This window comes from Schistocerca gregaria, chromosome 6 (genome assembly GCF_023897955.1).
Source record: "Schistocerca gregaria isolate iqSchGreg1 chromosome 6, iqSchGreg1.2, whole genome shotgun sequence".
Taxonomy (NCBI): domain Eukaryota; kingdom Metazoa; phylum Arthropoda; class Insecta; order Orthoptera; family Acrididae; genus Schistocerca; species Schistocerca gregaria.
The window spans coordinates 435,615,297-435,635,178 of record NC_064925.1 but is presented as its reverse complement, the minus strand read 5'-3'; the positions used below and the strand labels follow the sequence as shown (position 1 = coordinate 435,635,178).

Genomic DNA, 19,882 nt, shown 5'->3' with positions numbered 1-19,882 from the left:
CAATGAAAAAGTATTAATAAAGTGCAAATGCCCCACATTCCACAGTGTGTGATGATTTTTTTAAATCTTACTGCATTGGACTCAAGTTGAAAACTTAACGCTGAGGGCCAGCTACATAAAAAAATATTTCTGGCCCAGAAGACCAGTCATTTATGCCGTAATTTAAAATTTTGCTATCAAATTTATGTTTGATATATCTTAAAAGGTAACACACACTAAAAAAGATCAAGCTTCAAGATAAGTTTTTCATATTTATTTTAGCTCTTTCTTAGATTACAAATTATGCCATAACTCTGCCAAAACATGTAATTATGATGTTAAGTTAGTTCTTGAGAAATTGCACATGTAGTTGACTTTTCTGTGGAAAAGTCGAAGTGCTCAATGGAACATGTACTCAGCCAGATAACTTCCCCCTGCGGGTCTGGGGGTTACAATAGGCTCGAGATATTCCTACCTGCCATAAGAGGCGACTAAAAGGAGTCTCACACTTTACAGCCCTATGAGTTAAGTCCCATTTAATGGTTTGACCTGCCACTTTAAAAATTCTACTGAAGTGCTGGCCATATGGGGAAGGATGCCTTATGTGGTGCACGAGTTATCCATAGTGTCCTTAAATTCAATCTCCTTAATCTCTTGTCATGGCTTTGCATCTCGACCTGCGATTCAACTATTTGGGCAAGGACACTTTCCAGGGTATGTCATCGTCATCCGTTGTCTCCTGTCCTCTTTCACCCCCATGACAATATTGGATTTCTCTGCACCCAATATCCAGAACAGTAGCCAGTCCGTTGTGGTAGGGCCATCATGTACCCATTTGTTGGTAGCCCCCTGTCAACACAGGGATCACACTGCTGATGCCTGAGCTGTAAACTCCCCACATATGCCAAGGATTAGATGCCTGTCTTCCTGGGGCATCAGGGCTCCCAGCAACGGCCATCATGCCAGTTGGCCTTTGCTGTGGCTGGGTGGCGCCCATGGTGAGAGCCCCTGATTGGAATGGGTGGCATCAGGGCAGATGACCCGCAATGAAGTGGACTAAGTCATATCTTGCTGGTGACCTCACTTCACCAGCAGTCTCAAATAAAGGCAAGATCGAATACAATGCTGACAGGTATGACCCTAAATCATTTCCCTCTCTTGCTACACCATGGGAGGAACGGAGAGAGCCATATTCACCTCAGTTTTTAGTCTGAAGCAAAACTGATGGGGACTTCTTTCTACCTTCGAAGCCTCAATTTTTCGTTGAACACTTGAGGATAAGTTTGGAGAAGTGACAGTGCTGTCAAAGATGTGAAACGGCGCAGTCTTGATTCAGACACCATCCCCAGCCCAATCCCAGACATTACTCACTTGTGACAAGCTGAGTGATATTCCTGTTTCCATCACTCCCCATAAAAGCCTCAAAATGGTCCAGGGGATCATTTTCCATCGCGATCTCCTTTTGTAGTCTGATGAGCTCCACACCAGTTTAGAACGGAGGGATGTTCATTTCATCTGGTACATTTACAGGGGACCCAAAGACAACAAGGTTTGCTATAGGTGTGTTCATCTTGGTCTTTGAGGGTGATTCATTGCCTGAAAAGGTCAAGGTGATGGTTTATCGCTGTGACATTAAACCATACCTCCCTCCCCCTATGCGGTACTTTTAGTGCTGGAAGTTCGGGCACATGTCTTCCCGCTGCACTCCCGGCGCCACATGTTGAGACTGCGGACCACTGCATCCAGATACTCCATGTGTGCCTCTTCACGCTTGCATCAGCTGTGGAGAAAACCACTCCCCCCTGCTCGTCAGACTGCCCAGTACTCCAAAAGGAGCAGAAAATTATGGTGTACAAGACCCTGGACCAATTGACTTACACAGAGCTAAACATAAATTTGAAAGATTACACCACTTTCGGTTGACGTCGACATACGCTGCAGCTACGTCACCATCGCCATCCCAGGTGCCAGTGGTTCCTCACTCTGTGCCATGAACAGCAGACATCTGCCCCCTTGGTGTAGGGGCAAATCTTCCTCTGTTGCTCCCAAACCACATACTTCAGGAGCAAGGCCATCACAAAAGCAGAGGACATCAGTTCCCTCCCCCCTGCTGGAGAAGCAACAGTCTCCTCTGGCTCCTCTCATGTGGAAGGGGTCCCTTGGGGCCCTCTTTCCCAAGGTCTCCACTAATGCCATGGTGGACACTTGCCAGTGGCTCAAGGAGCCAAAAACTGCTGCATGAAGAGCTTCATGGTCTTCCTCCGTGCCTGAAGCTACTTTGGAGAAATCTTCCTAGCAAGCTGCACAAGAGATGTGAGAGAGCACACACTAAGAAGTACCCTGCTAAGAAACAGGACCCTCTGGTGGCCCCAACACAACAACTTCCTATCAGTTCCGCATCTGAGGTTGCGGTGGAGATTTTAGCGTCACCTGTGGACCTGGACCTCATTGATGCCTCATCCACCATAGAAAAGGCTACAAATACTCAATTGGTGGCAGCAGGTGACCCTGAGGCGTAACCTAACTCCTTGCACCTTTCATGTCTTCCCAGCCTCACGATAATGTAATCCTCCAGTGGAATGTGGCAGTTTTTTCTGCCCTTGTCTGAGCTTCAGCTACTCTTAAACTTTACACCTGCTTTCTGCTTTGCCCTTCAGGAAACCTGGTTCTTGGAAATGCGGACCCCTGCCCTCCACAGCTATAGGGGATATTACAAGAACCATAGTGACCATAATAGGTGGCCACCAGACGGTCCTGTTTCTTAGCGGGCTACCTCTTAGTGCGTGCTCTCACGCCTCTCTTTTGCAGGTGGAGTTTATGTCTTACGTCCTGCAGTAGGCAGCTAACCTGTGCCCCTTCAAGCCCCTCTTGAAGCTGTGGCTGTAAGGATAGGGACGACGCAGGAAATAACTGTTGCAGTATATATCTTCCTCCAGATGGTGCAGTACCCCTGAATGCATTGGCTGCACTGATTGATCAACTCCCTAAATCTTTCCGACTTTTTGGTGGGAGATTTTAACGCTCGTAACCCCTTATGGGGTGGCACTGTGCTTCGTGGACGAAGCAGAGATGTTGAAAATGTACTGTCACAACTCGACCTCTGTATCTTAAATACAGGTGCCCCACACATTTCAATGTGGTACATGGCACATATTTGGCCATTGATCTTTCGGTTTGCCATCCTAGCCTTCTCCCATATATCCACTGAAGAGCACATGATTACCTGTGTGGTAGTGACCACTTCTCCATCTTCCTGTCACTCCCTCGGTGTCAGGCCCACAGACACCTGCCAAGGTGGGCTTTAAACAAGGCAGACTGGGAAGTCTTCACCACTGCTGTCACTGCTGAATCTCCCCCATATGGTAACATTGATGTGGTGGTTGAGCAGGTAACTAAAATGATCATTTCTGCACTGGAAAATGTGATCCCTCATTCTTTGTGGTGCCCCCGGCAAAATACAGTCTCTTGATGGTTGCTGGAAGTCGCTGAGGCAATTAAGGAGCGTCGGTGAGCTCTACAGTGGCATAAGTGGCACCCTGCCCTGGAACACCTCATTGCCTTTAAACGGCTCCGTGCCCATGTTCACCAACTTATCAAATGACGGAAACAGGAATGTTGGGAGAGATACGTCGTAACCATTGGTTGCCATACGTCACATTCCCAAGTCTGGGCAAAGATCAAATGAGTTTTTGAGTACCAGATTCCAACAGGTGTTCCTGATGTTAACATAAATGGCATGTTATCTACCAATGCCAACATGATTGCTGAGCACTATGCTTGCGCCTCTGCGTCGAAGAATTACCCCCCTCTCAAACGGAGGAAGGAAGGGAATGTCCTCTCGTTCACTACACACCACAGTGAACCCTATAACATCCTGTTTACAGAGTGGGAGCTTCTCAGTACCCTTGCACATTACCCCCACACAGCTCCTGGGACGCAACTCCTGGGCCAGATTGAATCCACAGTCAGATGACTACAAGTGACATCTCCTCGTGACCTTAACCGGATCTGGTGTGATGGCGTTTTTCCATCATACTGGTGGGAGAGCACCGTCATATCAGTGCTCAAACCCAGCAAAAACCCTCTTGATGTCGGCAGCTATTGGTCCATCAGCCTCACCAACATTCGTTGTAAGCTGCTGGAGTGTATGGTGGTTCGGCTGGTGTGTTGGGTCAGGTCGGGTCCTGGAGTCACCTGGCCTACTGGCTCCGTGCCAGTACCTGGCGACCTCATATCCTTGCCATTTTATACAAGTGGAGTTTCTGAAGTCCGCTGGTTATTTTTATCCAGAATTTCCTGTTGCTTCCTACTTTCTGTGTTAAGGTTGATGCCTCCCATATTTTCCCCCATGTCCAGGAGAATGGGGTCCCACAGGGCTCTGTATTGAGTGTACCTCAATTTTTAGTTGCCATTAAAGGTCTAGCACCAGCTGTAGGGCTGTCTGCATCACCCTCTCTGTATGCAGACGACTTCAGCATTTCTTACTGCTCGACCAGTACTGGTTTTGCTGAGCAGTGCCTACAGGGAGCCATCTACAAGGCGCAATCATGGCCTGTAGCCCACAGCTTCCAGTTTTTGGCTGCAAAGTCGTATGTTATGCACTTCTGTCAGTGTCGTACCTTCATCCGGAACCAGAACTTTACCTTACTGACGTTCCCCTCACTGTAGTGGAGTTTCAGATTCCCGATTGACTTGGCTTCCTCACCTTCATCAGCTTAAGCGGAAGTTCTGGCAGCACCTCAGTGCCCTCTGCTGCCTGAGTAATACCAACTGGGGTGTAGATTGCTCTACGACCCTAGTTGAATCCCACCTTGACTGTGGGAGTCTGGTTTATGGTTCAGCAGCGCCCTCAGCATTGTGTTCACTCGACCTGGTGCACCACTTTGGCGTTCGACTAGCGACAGGAGCTTTTAGGATGAGTCCGGTGTCCAGTGTCCTGATGGAGGCTGGAGCCCATGCATTACAGGTCAGGCATCCACAACTGCTCACCAGTTACACTGCACATGTTCACAGTTCTCCTGCACATCTGAATTACCATCTCCTTTTCCCTCCCACAGTGGTTCATCTCCCACATCGGCGGCCCAGGTCAGGGCTTACAATTGCAGTTTGCTTCTGATCCCTTCTATCTGAACTGGAGTGCTTGCCTTTACGACCTGTACTCAAGGTCCATTCGCTTACATCTCCATGGTGTACAAATAGGCCACGGCTTCGTCTGGACCTTTCACATAGCCCAAAGGACTCGGTTCACCCTGCGGCTCTGTGGTGTTGCTTCCTCTTGATTCTTGACATGTACTGAGGCCATGAAGTGGTTTACACTGACAGCTCGATGGCTGACGGTCACGTCGGCTTCGCGTATGTCCTTTGAGGACATGTTGTTGTTGTGGTCTTCAGTCCTGAGACTGGTTTCATGCAGCTCTCCATGCTACTCTATCCTGTGCAAGCTTCTTCATCTCCCAGTACATACTGCAACCTACATCCTTCTGAATCTGCTTAGTGTATTCATCTCTTGGTCTCCCTCTAAGATTTTTACCCTCCACGCTGCCCTCCAATGCTAAATTGGTGATCCCTTGAGGCCTCAGAACATGTCCTACCAATTGATCCCTTCTTCTAGTCAAGTTGTGCCACAAACTTCTCTTCTCTCCTATCCTATTCAATACTTCCTCATTAGTTAAGTGATCTACTCATCTAATCTTAAGCATTCTTCTGTAGCACCACATTTTGAAAGCTTCTGTTCTCTTCTTTTCCAAACTATTTACCGTCCATGTTTCACTTCCATACATTGCTTCACTCCATACAAATACTTTCAAAAATGACTTCCTGACACTTAAATCTATACTCGATGTTAACAAATTTGTCTTCTTCAGAAACACTTTCCTTGCCATTGCCGGTCTACATTTTATATCCTCTCTACTTCGACCATCATCAGTTCTTTTGCTCACCAAATAGCAAAACTCCTTTACTACTTTAAGTGTCTCATTTCCTAATCTAATACCCTCAGCATCTCCTGACTTAATTTGACTACATTCCATTACCTTGTTTTGCCTTTGTTGATGTTCATCTTATATCCTCCTTTCAAGACGCTATCCATTCTGTTCAACTGCTGTTCCAAGTCCTTTGCTGTCTCTGACAGAATTACCATGTGATCGGCGAACCTCAAAGGTTTTATTTCTTCTCCCTGGATTTTAATACCTACTCCAAATTTTTCTTTTGTTTCCTTCACTGCTTGCTCAATATGCAGATTGAATAACATCGGGGAGAGGCTACAACCTTGTCTCATTCCCTTCCCAACCACTGCTTACCTTTCATGTCAGTAGACTCTTATAACTGCCATCTGGTTTCTGTACAAATTGTAAATAGCCTTTCGCTCCCTGTATTTTACCCCTGCCACCTGTAGAATCTGAAAGAGAGTATTCCAGTCAACATTCTCAAAAGCTTTCTCTAAGTCTACAAATGCTAGAAACGTAGGTTTGCCTTTCCTTAATCTAGCTTCCAAGATGAGTCATAGGGTCAATATTGCCTCACGTGTTCCAATATTTCTACCGCGTTAGTATTAAACTGATAGTTCGGTAATTTTCACATCTGTCAACACCTGTTTTCTTTGGGATTGGAATTATTATATTCTTCTTGAAGTCTGGGGGCATTTCGTCTGTCTCACACATCTTGTTCACCAGGGGGTAGAATTTTGTCAGGACTGGCTCTCCCAAGGCTGTCAGTAGTTCTAATGGAATGTTGCCTACTCCCGGGGCCCTGTTTCGACTCAGGTCTTTCAGTGCTCTATCAAACTCTTCACGCAGTATTGTATCTCCCATTTCATCTTCATCTACATCCTCTTCCATTTCCATAATATTGTCCTCAAATACATTGTCCTTGTATAGACCCTCTATATATTCCTTCCACCTTTCTGCTTTCCCTTCTTTGTTTAGAACTGGGTTTTCATGTGAGCTCTTGATATTCATAAAAGTGGTTCTCTAATCTCCAAAGGTCTCTTTAATTTTCCTGTAGGCAGTATCTATCTTACCCCTAGTGAGATAAGCCTCTACATCCTTACATTTGTCCTCTAGCCATCCCTGCTTAGCCGTTTTGCACTTCCTGTTGATCTCATTTTTGAGGCGTTTGTATTCCTTTCTGCCTGCTTCATTTACTGCATTTTTATATTTTCTTCTTCCATCAATTAAATTCAATATGTCTTCTGTTACCCAAGGATTTCTACTAGCCCTCGTCTTTTTACCTACTTGATCCTCTGCTGCCTTCATTACTTCATCCTTCAGAGCTACCCATTCTTCTTCTACTGTATTTCTTTCCCCCATTCCTGTCAATTGTTTCCTTATGCTCTCCCTGAAGCTCTGTATAACCTCTGGATTAGTTTATCCAGGTCCCATCTCCTTAAATTCCCACCTTTTTGCAGTTTCTTCAGTTTTAATCTACAGTTCATAACCAATAGATTGTGGTCAGAGTCCACATCTGCCCCTGGAAATGTCTTACAATTGAAAACCTGGTTCCTAAATCTCTGTCTTACCATTATATAATCTGTCTGAAACCTGTCAGTATCTCCATGCTTCTTCCATGTATACAACCTTCTTTTATGATTCTTGAACCAAGTGTTAGCTGTGATCAAGTTGTACTCTGTGCAAAATTGTACCAGACGGCTTCCTCTTTCATTTCTTAGCCCCAATCCATATTCACCTACTATGTTTGCTTCTCTCCCTTTTCCTACTACCGAATTCCAGTCACCCATGACTATTAAATTTTCGTCTCCCTTCACTATCTAAATAATTTCTTTTATTTCATCATTCATTTCTTTAATTTCTTCGTCATTTGCAGAGCTAGTTGGCATATAAACTTGTACCACTGTAGTAGGTGTGGGCTTCGTGTCTATCTTGGCCACAATAATGCGTTCACTATGCTGTTTGTAGTAGCTTACCTGCATTCCTATTTTTTTATTCATTATTAAACATACTTCTGCATTACCCCTATTTGACTTTGTATTTATAACCCTGTATTCGCCTGACCAAAAATCTTGTTCCTCCTGCCACCATACTTCACTAATTCCCACTATATCTAACTTTAACCTATCCATTTCCCTTTTTAAATTTTCTAACCTACCTGCACGATTAAGGGACCTGACATTCCACACTCTGATCCGTACAGCACCAGTTTTCTTTCTCCTGATAACGAAGTCCTCCTGAGTAGTCCCCGCCCGGAGAACCGGGACATATTGAACAGCATTCCTTGCCTGATGGCTGCAGTGTTTTCACTGCAGAGCTGGTGGCTATATTTCGTGCTCTTGACCACATCCTTTCATGACCTCTGGAGTCTTTCTTTCTGTGTGTTTCTTCTGTGTACAGCCTACAAGCTAATGACCAGTGCTACCCTTCTCCCCCTTTGGTAGCGACCATCCATTAGTCAGGTCTATGCCCTATAACAGTCCGATCGTTCAGTGGTTTTTGTGTGGACCTGGATCCCAGGACACATTGGAATCCCTGGCAATGAACTTCGTGACTTGCTGGTCAGACAGGCTACACGGAAACTGCTTGTGGAGATTGGTATTCTAATAACTGACCTGCATTCGTTTTTACGCCGCCAGGTTTTTCGGCTTTGGGAGACGGAATGGGATAGTCTCGGTATGCACAACAAACTGCATGCCATTAAGAAGACTATGAATATGTGGCAGTCCTCCATGCAGGCCTCCTGCAGAGATTGTGTGGTTCTCTGGCGCCTCTGCGTTTGCCATGCTTGGGCGACCCACGGCTACTTCTTGCACCATGAAGACCCACCTCAATGTCAATGTGGCACCTAGTTGACAGTGTTCCATATTCTGGTGCACTGTCCCACTTTGACTGCCCTGCAACAAAATCTTCAGTTACTGGACTCATTGCCACTAATTTTATCTGACAACACCTCATTGGGTGATTTAGTTTTGCATTTTATTCGTGAGGGTGGGTTTTATCATTTGATCTAAGTTTTAGCGCATGTCCTTTGTCCCTCTGTGTCCGCCAACCAATTGCTTTTGGGTGGAAGTTTTAATGTGTTGCAGAGTGGCTGGCTTCTCCTTTTTATTCTCATGGTCAGCCAGCCATGGTAATCTCTTTTGCCATTTTAATCTCTTCTACCTGTTTCGTGGATTTCTTTGGTTTTCTTCTCCCCTTTTGTCCATTTAAGTGTTTGTTGCCTTTCCGTCATTCTTGTGGTTTTTCCTTTCTTTCTGTTTTGTGTTGTCAGTCTCGCTTGTTTTAGTCTCACCCTTGTTTTATTCGGAACAATGGACCAATGACCTAGCACTTTGGTCCCTTCCCCCCCTGTTTTAAACCAGCCAACCAACCAGGTACCCCACCAAATGTTGGGTGCACAGAAGTGAAATTTATAATTGTGCTTGTCAGAAACATTCAGCGGCTGCAATCAATTTCAGTTGTGTTCATAGGACCGTGCCTAATCACATCTCAGGGGAGGTGGAGGGGGAGGGGAGGGAGCCACCAAAAAATTTTTGATGACCATTATTATACATGAAAGCTTAGCTTTCCTTGTGGCTGTGCTGCATGCGTATTAATTTAAACCAATAACTTTTTGTATTTGTGTGTTGGCGCTGTTTTAAAATGGTATTGCTATTGGCTGGCTACATCATGTGTCCTATGCTCTGAATATCTGCTGTCATTGGCTAGCAAGATCACTTGACATGAGCCATGATTGGTTGACAAAAGTGCATTGAACCTCAATTTCAGTGCTGCAGAGGCTACTGTGCTGTATTTGGTGGAATTCCTGCTGCTGTATTTCATGGAATTCCTATTTATAATTTTGTAATGCAAAAATATACAGCGAAAATGTTGTGCATCAAAAATCTTTTCAAATGCGTAGCTTGTTGCTGGGTTTCGTTTCCTAAAGTGCTAAGAAGTTCTGTGTCAGTGTATAAAACCTTCACCATTCAAAGGATTAATAAGTTTACAGTTCTGAGGGAAAGTATATTGCCACTTAACACGGAAAAAAGGTACTTTTACCAAGGGTATAGTATATTTTCACCCAAGAAAAATGTATTTTTAATCAGGAATACTGGGAAAATCTAGGATTTTTTTTTCTTGTCAATGGTTACACCCTATTCTAAGCTCAATCTCAAAAGTATTGCAAACTTGAGACATTTTTGAATTCCTTTCAGGTACATAAATGATGTGGATGAGCCATCATTGCCTAAACCACCACTGTGGAAATGGGTGGTGAGGATAATAATGCTTCTTCTACAGTTAGCTCCCCTACTTAGGTAAGCATTTCTGTAAAATTTCATTTAACATCTTGGAGCAAAAAATTTTGATTATTTTTCTGTGTTGAATTTGTGTGAAATATGTACAACTGACTTGACACCAAGTGATGAAAATGATCCTCCTTATGGGGTGTAGCAAAGAGTATTTCATGTGCCACTATAATTTCTTATATTTGTTGTTTCATTCAAGAACGGTGTGTGGGAATAATGATTTTTGGTAAATATCTGTATGAACTCCAGTTTCTGGCAATTTTGTGAGATGTATATGGGAGGAAGTAATATAATGCCTAGTTCTTTGTGGAATGCACACACTCAAGATATTAACACTAAATCCCTGTGTGATGTGTCAGACATCTCTTGTAGTGTGTACCTTTGGAGTGGGATGAACATGTCAATAATGCTCTTGGTAAATCTGTGACAAAATGTGTAGCTTGTCTTTGTATTTTCCAGTGTTGATCATACCTTGTAAAAGACACCATTCTGCTGATTAATGATGTAATACTCATCCCTTTTGTGACTGCTCTGGCTACATACTTCTATATATTTGTTGTTATTACCACTTGTAGACAATGCAATGTGATCCAATGGGTACATGTCAGACTACCAGCCCAGTGATTCTAGGTTTGAGTGCTGATCGGTCATTGGATTTTTTTTAGAGTTCCTTTTTCGTTTTCCTTTGCCAGTGATTTATTAATATGAAAAATGCTGAGTTGTGCTAAGGTACAGAGTCCACATTGAACTGTAGCTCCCCCTATAATTGACTGACAGAAGTCAGTTCAAGGGTTGAAGAGGGCATGGGCACACCACTTTCAGTGGTTCATGCCTTTAAACACTGTTCTGTTCAAACCATCCTTTGGGTTGTTGTTTTACTACTACTACTACTACTACTACTTGTTGTGACTGACAGAATTTTTTGTTGTAAGAATGACATCTCTTTCTGCCTTCTTAGGGTCATGCTGCTTTGATTTTTTTATGTACTCAACCTTTAACTTTCAGATTCAGAGAAGACCTGTTGTTCACTGTTGGTCTCACTGGGTGGCCACTCTTACATACCTTAACCTGTGAATATAATTTCAGAGAGAGATAGGGAGGAGGACAGAGGAAGGGGGAAGAGGAGATTAGAACATATATCCAATTCCAATACATATGTAGCAATTGTGAAGCATTGCCAGATTCACTAGTTGTAAATATAGCAAAGGTATTACAAAATGCAAAACATTTAGCTATACATGTACAGCAAATCTATAGAAGGAATGTGAGTAGGGTGCCTAATATTAAAATATAAATAATAAGAGTCTATGGTGATTTTGAGAAAAAGAGTAGTTCAGTATTAGCCATTGGCCCACCAGTTCTCCCTGAATATGTTGAAGGTGGAGACATCAAGCTGAAGAAACAACATTTTAGTCTATGAAGATGAATCATGTACACTGAGGAGCCAAAGAAACTGGCACACCTGCCTAATGTCATGTAGGCCCCCCACTAGCATACAGAAGTGCCACAACACAAAGTGGCATGGACTGAAGTATTGCTGGAGGGAACTGACACTGAATCTTGCAGGGCTCTCCATAAATCCCTAAGGGTACAAAGGGATGAAGATCTCTTCTGAACAGCACGTTGCAAGGCATCCCAGATATGCTCAATAATGTTCATGTCTGGGGAGTTTGGTGGCCAGTGGAAATATTTAAACCCAGAAGAGTGTTCCTGGAGTGACTCTGTAGCAATTATGGACATCTTAAGTGTTGCATTGTCCTGCAGGAATTGACCAATTCTTTCAGAATGCACAATGGACATGAATGGATGCAACGATTAGACAGGATGCTCGTCACCGGTCGGTCCTATCTAGATGTACCTTGGTCCAATATCACTCCAGCTGCACCTGCCCCACACCATTGCAGAGCCTCCACCAGCTTGAACAATCCCCTGCTGACATGCAGGGTCCATGGATTCATGAGATTGGTCCTGTTCTTGTAGGATCTTTTTCCGACCGCAGCGATATTGGAGATTGTTGTTGTGCTGGATTCCTGATATTCATGGAATACTCTGAAATGGTCGTACGGGAAAATCCCCACTTCATCGCTACCTCGAAGATGCTGTGTACTGTCGCTCGTGCGCCGACTATAACACCATGTTCAGACTCTTATGATAACCTGCCTTTGTAGCAACAGTAACCAATGTAACAACTGTGCTGGACACTTGTCTTATATAGGTGTTGCCTACTATGGTACCGTATTCTGCCTCTCTACGCAACTCTGTATTTGATTGTGCATGCCTGTACCAGTTTCTTTTACACTTCAGTGTATAGACAAGACTGTATGTTTTGTGTGTGCGAAGATGGAGGGCAGTGACTTTTACACAGTATGCTGATGTCGGGAGTGGGATGATATGCAGTTAGCCACTGCAGGCCCAGACATTACCACTGTTCACAATGGCTCAACAACCAGTGCTCTGTGCTCATGAAAGTGTTAGGCAGGCAGATTTGGCATAAGGAGTTTTAGGAAGGCCATAAATGTTTAAAATGGAAGCCGTGATTGTTGCCTGTGTACAGGCATTATGGACAAAAATGTAATCATAATTTGTGATCACTTCGAAGGTGAGCAGTGTTTGGCACTATCCAGAATTACTTCTAGGTCAGATTAAGTTATGGGAGCTATCGGTCATCATCACAGAAGAACTAGGCTATGTGAAGTTTGTTACTAGTGGATGCCTTAACATTTGACTGAAGAGCAGAAGTTGAAATGCCTGCAGGTTAGTGAATGGCTCTCAGCATAATTTTCAGCTGAAGAGGATGCATTTTTTTCATCACATAGTGACCTGTGGTGAAGCTTGAGTGTGCCATTACACACCTGAGCCAAAACAAGATAGCAAAGAGTGACAAAGGGAAGATTAGGCACCCCCCCCCTCCAGGAAAGCCAAGACTTGGTTGACAGTTGTAAAGTGTGTGTAACTGTGGTTTTTTTTAATCGGCGTGGCATTTTGCATGTTGAATTTGTTTTGCATGAATGCCATAGCATCAGCGCAGCATCTTACTGTGTACTGCTAAGTGAGTTGCCTATTGCAGCAAATAATGTGATCAACTAATATGATAACCCCTATGCTACAGCTCTGACTCATCAGAAATTGGACAAAATGAGGCAGGCACCACTGACTCACCCTCATTAGAGTCCCAAACTATTATCCTGCGATTTTCATCACATTGAATTGCTCATACACATTAGGAAGGATGCTATGGCATGCTATGGCATTCATGCAAAACAAATTCAACATGCAAAATGCCACGCCGATTAAAAAAAACCACAGTCACCAACTTTCTCTTCCGAATGCGAAAATATCTTGTTGAGCCCAACCTACATAGGTAGGAATGATCACCAAAATAAAATAAGAGAAATCAGAGCTCGAACAGAAAGGTTTAGGTGTTCGTTTTTCCCGCTTGCTGTTCGGGAGTGGAATAGTAGAGAGATAGTATGATTGTGGTTCGATGAACCCTCTGCCAAGCACTTAAATGTGAATTGCAGAGTAGTCATGTAGATGTAGATAGATGTGAAAATGATACAACGATAGGAGACTTCATGCACAATTTGCTGGTGACCTGGTCCCACTCTTTTTATAATGATGGCAACATGATGATGATAATATGCTGGGCTAACTACAGTTTTAAGTGATGATGAGATTATGTTAAAGTTTATTGTATACTTGGTTATCTTGTAAAATCAAATAAAAAAACTCATTTATATTGGATTTACCCTCATAATATCAAAAAGATTATCAAAATTCATATGGGCATTCCATACTGTCCAGGATAGGACAAGTTGCTTTTGGTAACTGATCTAATTGAATGCCATTCTCATACTAAGAAGCATATACTAATTTCTCATGAATGCATTCACTTTAGGAGTGTCTTTTGCCTTCCACAGTAAAAAAAAAGACCCAATAGTTTAAACCACTGTTTCAGAAAATACAATACACTAACATTTGAAATACACCCAGAACAAAGTTTGCCTGATTCCCAGACATTGGCATAGACAGATTCAATCCTGTAGGTTAATTGAGGACAATGACAGTAGGAAGGCCCATGTTGCCACAAAGTTAAATGAAGGAATTTGTTAAATCGTGGGAACAGAAAGCAGTGAATTCCGTACTAAAACTGAATAACATAATGAATTCCAAAAACATTGTTATCTCTTGCAAAGATTTAATAATCGTAGCCCTGTCTCCGTGCATTATTGAAAGAACTATGGCAACACAGCCAAATCTGCAAAGGGACACACATGTTGGAAATGCCGCCAACCAGAACATGAAAGTGTTGCACAGTTTCAGCACCACTCATTTGTGTGAACATTTAGGAAGACATGCATTTCCTATTAGAGGGGGGAAGAACCAGCAGATCATGGTTACAAGATACGTCCCACATTCATCTTGTAAGTTGCATCAGTGACTGGGCTGATATATCTGATAATTCCTCTACATAGCTTTTAGTAGTTTGGATCCATACAGACATTCATACCTGCAAGTGCATGTGTAAAAGTGCACTTCATTTTCTATTTACAACAAAGGTTGCAAACAAATGTTTACTTGAGAAAACAAGCTTATTCCTTCAGGCAGAATTTGAAAACAATCACAAGATTGTTCCCAGTAGCAGAGAACTGGATGACAGAAACAGAACTGCCACATTAGAATGTTAAATATCTTTCGAATATAGTGCTCGATTTTTGAGTGGTGTCTGTTGATCAAAGCATTGGTAACATTAACATTGAAGTGAAATGTACATAAGGAAACCAGTAAACCCCTCAAACAACTTATCAGAAGTCCCAGTACCTCAGTGGAAAGATAAGGGGAAATACAAAGTTAGTTAGTTACATGCAGCATAAATAATTCAAACAATTCTTTTATTGACATGATGTCAAATGAGTTTTCATTTGGATTCATGATTTCTGTTAAGATTAATGAACACATTATCATTTCATTTCTACTTGTCCCACTACACTTAAAAACAAGGTCTTCTCTTTGTTCTCTCTTTTTTTTTATGGCTTGTTTCGCCGCCTGCCAGATATTTTATGTTATTGGGCAAATTATCCAAAATTTTTATGGCTGCATATTGAACTCCTCTCTGAGCCGCTGACAGGGTTAATAAAGGTCATTTTTCCTCTAGTGTTGTAGGTATGTACATTGCTGTTCTTTTCAAATGGTGGTGGATTATTTATGACGAATTTCATTAGTGAAAATATGTATGCCTAACTTCTTGAAGAGGTACCAACATGACATCCATGGGTGACACCACGTGTTATTTTTCTGCTCACATTTGTGCAATCAATGCTTTTGTTCTAAGTGGTGAATTACCCCAGAAAATTATACCATATGTCATTATTGAATGGAAATACACAAAGTATGCCCAGAGCATAAGCAGTTATATGAAGATCAAAAGTGCTTGAACATAATTGTTTGAGAAGCTCAGTAATACTTCTTCCAGTTCAAGTTTTCATTAATATGTGAACCAAAAAATTTGGTGCATTCTACCCTTCTTACTAGCTGAAGCTCATGTGCTACATCAATTGAATCAGTCAGAGCTGAAAGGCATTAAGTGCAAACTTGCATATTTTGTTTTGTTGAACATAGTGAATTACTTGGACGAGACACTTCAAACGGCACTAAAAAACATTAAGTTAACCTACTTTTCAGCTCCGTGGCTTTGGGTATGTAGGCAATGCTGTTAAGTGCTGCCTCCCATGCAAATCTTCCCATGTCATTTCATATTCATTCAGTTGTTTGCTGTCATGCCGAAGTCAGTCTTATGCTATGTCGCCCAAAAGAAAGAGACATGATTCCATTCATAAGAAAAACTTCATAAAACAAGCCATTACCAAAGGTATAGCTTATATTAACTACAGTGGAAAACCGTTGCACAAAAGAAAACAGGAGAGGATTGCAGGCCAGTACGAACTTCTACTACATCAATATTGACAATAATAAGCTTTATTTCCGCGCTGTCTTTTACTGATGCTGAAGTAGCTATTCTGGTGAATCCTGTATTCTTTTCCAGTATCTGTCGTAGAAGAATTGAGTAAATGACAGATTGTTAAACAGTCATATTGATTGTGGGTGACGGAGAGGTTGTTTTGAGAGAATCGCTGACAGTGTAAAACTTGATATCCTTTTGAAATTTCATGACCTCCCAAAAAAAATGATGCTAAAGATTTGTACCTAATGGGCCTTATTGAAGCTTATGATGTAAAGTGGCACAGACCTCAGAAACTAGACAGTGATGGAAGAAAGAAGCATTGTTCCGGTTTTCAGTATTTTGTAATGTGTTACTCATGTAGAGTGCAAATGTGTCAAAAAGCAGTTCGCAATTTCCACTCCATTGAAATGAAGTGGATTTTCTCTGTAACTCCCATGTTAATAAATGGGAACCTGCCACTAGATAAACTTGGGAAGAAAGCGAAAGGAAATAAAATTTCTGAAAGTATCCTGAAAACAATAGATGAAAAATACAGTCTTTTCCTCTGAAGTCCCCATATTATGCTGGAAAGAAAATTCAGTACTTAGATTCATGACTGTGTGTGAAAACGATGTATCAGATATAGTGTACTGCGTATCCAGACGCAGCTGTGAAATATGACTTTTACAATCAGTATTTTCGAAAATTAAGATTACAAGTTCGACAGATAGATGTTTATTCTCTCTGTGAGTAGCTTAATGCGAAACTAAAATGTCACCATTTCTGTGAAGCTTCAAAACTTGCTGCCAAGGCAGATTTGCATATTCGTCTTCGAAGAAGTCGAAAGTTTTTAGAGTTCCTGAAAGAAGCCAAGCCTCAGTGTCTTCAAAATGAAGAAATAGGTGCCATTGCCTTTGACTATATGCAGAATTTGCCCTTACCAGAAATTCCTGAGCAAGAAGTATTTTATGTGCAGCAGCTATGAGTAAATGTGTTTAATATCCACAATTTAAAAGATGACAGCACTGTGGTATATCTTTATCATGAGGGTGATGGAAGAAAAGGTGTGAATGAACTGTGCGCTTTTCTATATCACAACATTAAAAACTACATTCCAGACACAATCGAGCACCTCTGCTTGTTCTCAGATGGTTGTATTGGACAAAACCGAAATCACACAATGGTGAGAATGTGTATAGGGTTGATTACAGTTGGTAGATTTGAGTCAATTAGAACATGGTCATTCATACCTACCATACCCAAATTTAGGGGTATTCAAAAAGAAAATAAAATAATGTGATAGAGTTTATATACCAAAAGAATATGTTGAATTAATAGCACACAGCAGAAAAAGTGGAAGTTCATGTTGCAGAGTAAAATGAAATAATTGACTTCGATAAATGATGGCTGCCCTACTTTAAGAAGATTTTTACATCAAGGGAAACTGAAGGATTCCCAAGAGATAAGAAGCAGGCATTGTCTCCCTTAAAATTCAAGTACTGCAACAACAAGATTGGAGAGGTTGAAGTGTCTGTTTACATCAACTCTCCTGTTACACTCAGATTCCTTCTCGGAAAGTCAAGGTAACTGTTATCTTACCATACCTTCTGAAAATGTATATAAGGACAAAGTTCCTATAAATTTCAAAAATATACAGGACATTGGAAAGTTAGTGAAATATGTTCCTCAGGACGTGAGGGAATTTTACAAGAACATTCTAAAATGGCCAACAATGGGTACTCTTGAATGAATCTTTCAGTCCCTAATAAGTCCTGTGTGTGTGTGTGTGTGTGTGTGTGTGTGTGTGTGTGTGTGTGTGTGTTTGTTTTTCTTCATGAATTGAAATTATATTCAGTCATAGTAATAATAAATTTTGTAATTAACATTACTGTTGTCCATAAATATGTATTCAATAAACACATGTGATTAATATACCATATTAAATTTATTAATCAGTACATGTCGTGAATTTACTAGTAACCTCAGGACTGAAAAGCATCAACTCCATTTTTGGAAAAACAAAAATAAATGTGTATTAAACATTCAAATTGTATTTTCACTAACAAAAATTACATTCTAAGAAATTATTTTATAGATAATAGGAGCTATAATCAATATTTATTTCCCTTAGATACATCTATACAGTCTTTTCCTTCTGAAAAGTTGTGAAATGGACTTAATGCCTTTCAGCTCCGACCAATTCAGTTGTTGGTATGACTCTATTTGTTGTACAGAGCGGAATGTTTTTTTTTCTTTCTAAGGGGATTTATTATAACACTAGTATCATCTGCAAAAAGTAAAAATTTTGCTTGTTGAATGTTAAATGCGAGATCATTCAAATATATAAGGAATAGGAGCGGACCCAAAATTGAGCTCTGCGGGACCCCCTTTGTGATTTTTACCCCAATCACAAAAATTTTGTATTTTTCCGATATTGTCTGAATTATTCAACACAAACTTTTGCATTTTGTTTGTCAAGTATGATTCGAACCAGCTGTGTATAAAGCCATCAGTTCCATAAAACATGTGTTTTTCTGAGATAGTATCGAGATATACACAGTCGAAGGCTTCGTGAAGGGCACAAAAAATACCAACTGGTGATATGTTAATATTGTATGTTTTTATGGTTAAATATATAAATAACATATTCAGTCGAGCAGCCCTTCCAGAATCCAAACTGTGATACACTAAATAAATTGTTTCCACTCAAGTGTGTGACTACTCTTGAATACATTACTTTTTTGAATATTTTGTAAAAAGATGTCACTAAGGAATGTTGCCAATAATTGTTTAAGTCTGTTTTGTCACCTAGCTTATTAAGTGACTTAATAATTGCAAATTTTAACCTGCATGGAAAAATTCTTTGTACCACGATGCATTGAATGTATCACGAAGGACATTATTTATTCGAACGTCATTTCATAATTCTTTGAAATTCAATCAAAGTCACAAGAGGCTTCTGTTTTGTAGAATTTTTATAATTGTTTTAATTTCAGTCAAATATGTTGGTGCTACTTTAGTTGCTTAAAGTTTCGTGGAATGACAATTTTAATTTATTCTTTTGCTTCTTCTACTGAACTATTCAATCATAAATTTGCTGCTACATTTAGAAAGTGATTGTTAAAAGTACTTGCAACTTGTAAATTTTCGGACATATTATTTTTATTTAGTTTAATTGTTGTGGAATCTCGTACGGTGACTGGCACCGTGTCTCCTGTTTCACAGTCCCCCATATAGTTTCAATCTTATCAAACTGGGGAACAATCAAGAATGGGGTGCCGCAAGGTTCGGTCTTGGGTCCTCTGCTGTTCTTAATATATATTAATGACTTGCCATTCTATATTCATGAAGATGCAAAGCTGGTACTTTTTGCCGATGATACAGGTATAGCTATCACATCCAATAGGCAAGAATGAACTGGTGAAATTGTAAAAGATGTTTTTCAGAAAATCATTAAGTGGTTCTCTGCAAATGGGCTCTCATTAAACTTTGACAAAACACAGTATATAAAATTCCACACAGTAAAGGGAATGACCCCATTCATAAATATAGACTTCAATCAGAAATCGGTAGCTAAGGTAAGATATTAAAAATTTCTAGATGTATGCATTGATGAGGGGTTGAACTGCAGAAAACACACTGAGGATCTGCTGAAACGTTTGAGTTCAGCTACTTATGCTATTAGGGTCATTGCAAATTTTGGCGATATACATCTGAGTAAATTA

The 19,882-nt window shown here is 41.1% G+C and overlaps 1 protein-coding gene across 1 annotated transcript in view; it reads left to right on the top strand.

The window, feature by feature from the left end:
• The window catches only part of LOC126278294 (XK-related protein 4-like), a 72,241-nt gene that overhangs the window by 5,278 nt on the left and 47,081 nt on the right, over positions 1-19,882 (top strand). The window contains exon 2 of the mRNA XM_049978306.1: positions 10,124-10,225. Within this exon, the coding sequence (XP_049834263.1) occupies positions 10,124-10,225 (102 nt within the window). The remainder of the gene's footprint in view (positions 1-10,123; positions 10,226-19,882) is intronic.